This window comes from Nanorana parkeri, unplaced genomic scaffold (assembly GCF_000935625.1).
Source record: "Nanorana parkeri isolate BGI_ZX_2015 unplaced genomic scaffold, ASM93562v1 scaffold2388, whole genome shotgun sequence".
Taxonomy (NCBI): Eukaryota; Metazoa; Chordata; class Amphibia; order Anura; family Dicroglossidae; genus Nanorana; species Nanorana parkeri.
In genome coordinates this window covers 12,088-17,528 of record NW_017308656.1, presented here as the reverse complement: position 1 = coordinate 17,528, position 5,441 = coordinate 12,088, and the positions used below count along the sequence as shown (strand labels likewise).

Below are 5,441 nucleotides of genomic sequence, written 5' to 3'. Positions count from 1 at the left end.
ATGTATTCCCGCCAATACAATATCTACCGGGTGATACCTTCTCTACGAAACCCAACTGGAGACGAAACCAATAGAGACAGAAGAGTCTTCACCAGAAGATCCCAGTCCCCTCTCCATCCAGAGATAAGATATCACTACAGTTGGGTATTAAAGGGAATCTCTGGTTTTCTTCCGGTTACATTGATAAATAAGACCTGAGATACGGTACAAGAAGCCACCTGAGATGTCAGAACTCTGGAGGAACATGATGGAGAACTATGGAGGGACAATTCGGAGAACTATGGTGGAAGAATATGGAGAACTATGGAGGAACATTATGGAGAACTATCAAGGAACATTATGGAGAACTATGAAGGAACATTATGGAGAACTATGGAGGAAGAATATGGAGAACTATGGAGGAACATGATGTAGAACTAGGGAGGAACATTATGTAGAACTAGGGAGGAACATTATGTAGAACTAGGGAGGAACATTATGGAGAACTATGGAGGAACATGATGGAGAATTATGGAGGAACATGATGTAGAACTAGGGAGGAACATTATGGAGGAACATGATGGAGAACTATGGAGGAATATGATGGAAAACTATGGAGGAACATGATGGAAAACTATGGAGGAACATTATGGAGAACTATGGAAGAACATGTTGGAGAACTAGGGATAAACATTATGGAGAACTAGGGAGAAACATTATGGAGAACTAGGGAGGAACTCTGTGCAAACATTATTCATCCCGGTACAGTCCAGATAATACTAAGAATATGGAGAACTATGAAGGAACATTATGTAGAACTAGGGAGGAACATTATGGAGAACTATGGAGGAACATGATGGAGAACTGTGGAGGAACATGATGGAGAACTATGGAGGAACATGATGAAGAACTATGGAGGAACATGATGGAGCACTATGGAGGAACATGATGGAGCACTATGGAGGAACATGATGGAGAACTATGGAGGAACATTATGGAGAACTAAGGAGAAACATTATGGAGAACTAGGGAGGAACTCTGTGCAAACATTATTCATCCCGGTACAGTCCAGATAATACTAATGTAGTGTTTATTATTTGTCTACAGGGAGCAGTGTCTTGAATAGATCACATGACCACATCACTGAAGATGGATGAAGACCAAAGTTACATGACTGAGAGGATATTAGACCTCACCCTGGAGATCATCTACCTGCTGACCGGAGAGGTGAGGAGGATTCTGAGAGGTTGCATGACATAATTCTCTGTAGCTAAACCACGACCTTACTGAAGATGTGAGGAGGATTCTGGGAAGTCTGTAGTGATAATTGTTACTTTCTATCATTACTCAGGATTTTAAGATAGTGAAGAAAATATCTGGTGAGCCGATAACACCCAACAGATGTCTTCAGAGGACATCAACCATCACAGAGCCTCCACCTCACCTCCTGACAAAAGAGGAAAACAGAGCCAAGAAAATTCTGGAGGTCATCAAGAAGATGATGGAGCTGCTGACGGGAGAGGTGAGCGGTGCCGGGAATTCTGGGACATGATCCAGGAACAGACAAGGGGTGTGTCTGGGTGGTGACGGGAGAGGTGAGCGGTGCCGGGGATTCTGGGACATGATCCAGGAACAGACAAGGGGCGTGTCTGGGTGGTGACGGGAGAGGTGAGCGGTGCCTGGGATTCTGGGACATGATCCAGGAACAGACAAGGGGCGTGTCTGGGTGGTGACGGTATCATTGTGTGTGTCAGGTTCCTATAAGGTGTCAGGAGGTCTCTGTCTATCTCTCCATGGAGGAGTGGGAGTATCTAGAAGGACACCGGGATCTCTACAAGGACGTGGTGATGGAGAATGCCCCGCCCCTCACATCACCGGGTAAGAGGAGAGAGCAGTACGGAGGCTCCGCCTACATCCCCCATCTGATACACACATAGAAACAATGTATTCAGTCATTGTGTGTGTTTCCTACAGATGGATCCAGTAAGAGGAACCCACAAGAGAGATGTCCCCGCCCCCTGTATTCCCGGGATCCCACCCAGGAAGATCTCACCGTCCACCACCATGATCAGGTAGGTGGTTCTGAAGGACGGGAGCTCAATAATCATGCTGAAGTATGAGATGACATTCGTCTATGTATTCTCTTGTCCTTTTTTTTGAAGGTGTATTCTATAATTTTGGGGTTTAGGGTGCAACACATAATGATATTAAAGAGGAAGAAGAAGAGACGTTGGTGGGAGGAGCTCGGCAGTCTACGGAGGAGGGGGAGATGATTCTGGAAAATAAACAGGAGGAATCTTCTCTACAAGTGGACACAAGTAAGTAACAAATACGAGTAACTATGTAACTGATGGTAGTAAGTAACTATGGTAGCTAGTATTGGATCCACGGGGACCACAACTTCTCAAAGAGGACAACTTTATCTTTCAGTACAGCAGTCATTTTGGTGATAGTCACCATCTGCTGTACCCTGGATTTGACCTCTTGTGGAATCAGGGTAGAGGATAGCCATGGTTTTTTTTTTGGTCTGCTTGGTTGCAGCAAACATGAACCACATTAGCTTAAACTGAAGACCAGAGATGGACCTGCTCGTGATTCCCTCTGGTCACTCGAGGAGTAGAGCCTCCATAGTGTCTTTCCTAAACTGAAAAAGCTTTTTTAGGTGATGGACCAAAGAGTACGTACCTACAGACATGTCCACCATACATGTTGAAGGCACCAATTTCATCACATCCCTGGAAGCAGTGCAAAGAGTTGTCTAGGGAGAATTTTCGCACCCGGGGTTTGGTAGAATGTACCATCAAAAGTGCCTTTTGTAGTTTTCTTCCAGAGCCTTCAGATTGGGGTAACTCAATTTGCGGTTTGCTAAATCTAAGACCTCCAATTCAAGATGTTGCCCAAATCCTCCCATTGAGACATATATGTGGGAAGGGTGATAGAATGGAGGGGAGGGAGGTAGGAGAGAAATGCCATGTCCTGGAAGTGGGGGGCAATAAATAATTTGGACTTGACTGTGGGGAGTGAGGAAGGAACACGAGAACTAGGTTTGAGTGTTCTCACAATGTATTGTTTCCCTTCAATGTATCGTAAGATTTCTGAGGAAGTAAGTTGGAATTCTTCCTGTAGACTAACAAAGCTCTTGGACCCATGTGGGGTTAATGTAGACAGGTGACATCTCCTTTGTCCTTCATCAACGTCGAGAACTTCACCTCCCTTTACTAAGGAAAGGATTAAAAAAAAAAAGCTCTGACAGTAAGAACTTCATCAATGAACCTTCTCCACCACCCAATGTTCCCAATAATTGAAGTGGAAGTGTCGTATCCCAAATAGAAACAAATGAGGAGGAGATACTGGACACCATATGAAGGTCCATCTCCATTCCCCAATATAACGTCATGTGACCAACAAATGAGGAGGAGATACTGTACACCATATGAAGGTCCATCTCCATTCCTCAATATAACGTCATGTGACCAACAAATGAGGAGGAGATACTGTACACCATATGAAGGTCCATCTCCATTCCTCAATATAACGTCATGTGACCAACAAATGAGGAGGAGATACTGTACACCATATGAAGGTCCATCTCCATTCCCCAATATAACATCATGTGACCAACAAATGAGGAGGAGATACTGGACACCATATGAAGGTCCATCTCCATTCCTCAATATTACGTCATGTGACCAACAAATGAGGAGGAGATACTGTACACCATATGAAGGTCCATCTCCTTTCCTCAATATAACGTCATGTGACCAACAAATGAGGAGGAGGTACTGTACACCATATGAAGGTCCATCTCCATTCCCCAATATAACATCATGTGACCAACAAATGAGGAGGAGATACTGGACACCATATGAAGGTCCATCTCCATTCCTCAATATTACGTCATGTGACCAACAAATGAGGAGGAGATACTGTACACCATATGAAGGTCCATCTCCTTTCCTCAATATAACGTCATGTGACCAACAAATGAGGAGATACTGTACACCATATGAAGGTCCATCTCTGGTCTTCAGTAGGTCTGTAACATTATATTTGGATCTTTCTCTCCTACAGACGGACACTGTGCCGGGAACAGGAATACCTCTGAGGGACATCTTATGTTATCTCCAGAATATAATGACCTCAAACATTCTCCGGGAGTGAATCCCATTACTCATAATAGACATCACAGACCTTCCCATTCAGAGACATCAATGGATCCCTCTAATCCTGAGGAATATTCTGATCAATCACAGACTGTTACTCCAGATATCCATCTGAGATCTCAGAGTGCTGAGAGATCAACAGATCCATCTAATCCTAAGGAATCTTCTACAAGCCATGAAGGAGATCACACAGGAGAGAGTTCATTGTCATGTTCAGTGTGTGGGAAATCTTTCACAGAAAACAAAGACTTTCTTACACACCAGAAAAGTCATACAAGTGAGCGTCCTTTCTCATGCTCAGAGTGTGGGAAATGTTTCACTTTAAAAGGAAACCTTGTTAGACACCAAAGACGTCACACGGGTGATCGTCCATTCTCATGTGCAGAGTGTGGGAAAAGTTTCAGTGAGAAAAGATGCCTTCGTAGACATGAGCAAACTCACACAGGTGAGCGTCCCTATTCATGTCCGGTGTGTGGGAAGCGTTTTGCTGATAAGGGAAACCTTCTTCTGCACCATAGAACTCACACGGGTGAGCGTCCTTATTCATGTTCAGAGTGTGGAAAGTGTTTCACTGATAAAGTAAAACTTCTTCTGCACCAGAGAATTCACACAGGTGAGCGTCCTTTTTCATGTTCAGAGTGTGGGAAAAGTTTTAGTCAAAAAGGAAATCTTGTTAAACACCAGAGAAGTCACACTGGCGTGCGCCCTTTTTCGTGTTTAGAGTGCGGGTTTTCTTTCACTGCGAAAGGAGACCTTCTTAATCACCAGAAAAGTCACACGGGTGAACGTCCCTTTTCATGCTCAGTGTGTGGAAAATGTTTCATTTTGAAAAAGACACTTCTCACACACCAGAAGAGTCACACTGGTGAGCGTCCTCATGCGTGTTCAGAGTGTGGGAAATGTTTCACTTTGAAAGGAAGCCTTGTTAAACACCAGAGAAGTCACACAGGTGAACGTCCTTATTCCTGTTCAGCATGTGGGAAATGTTTCACTTACCAAGGAGGCCTCGCTGCACATCAGAGAACTCACACAGGTGAGCGTCCTTTCTCCTGTTCAGACTGCGGAAAATGTTTCACTGAGAAAGCAAAACTTCTAATACACCACAGAAGTCACACGGGTGAGCGTCCTTTTCCGTGCTCCGTGTGCGGAAAATGTTTTATTGAGAAAAGACAGCTTGTTCAGCATCAGAGAATTCACAATTAGTAGGACGGTTTTCCACCCTCAGAGTGCGGACAATGTTTAAAATATGAAGGAAATCTTATTAGACATTAGAGTATACTCAGCTGATGACAGCGTTGA

General features: G+C 44.1%; 1 protein-coding gene across 1 annotated transcript in view; it reads left to right on the top strand.

Moving 5' to 3' along the window:
• The window catches only part of LOC108801564 (zinc finger protein 615-like), a 16,897-nt gene continuing 11,456 nt past the window's right edge, over nucleotides 1–5,441 (top strand). Inside the window, exons 1-5 of the mRNA XM_018573455.1 lie at nucleotides 1–30; nucleotides 1,755–1,829; nucleotides 2,168–2,287; nucleotides 2,410–2,476; nucleotides 4,051–5,344. Of these exons, the coding sequence (XP_018428957.1) occupies nucleotides 1–30; nucleotides 1,755–1,829; nucleotides 2,168–2,287; nucleotides 2,410–2,476; nucleotides 4,051–5,344 (1,586 nt within the window). The remainder of the gene's footprint in view (nucleotides 31–1,754; nucleotides 1,830–2,167; nucleotides 2,288–2,409; nucleotides 2,477–4,050; nucleotides 5,345–5,441) is intronic.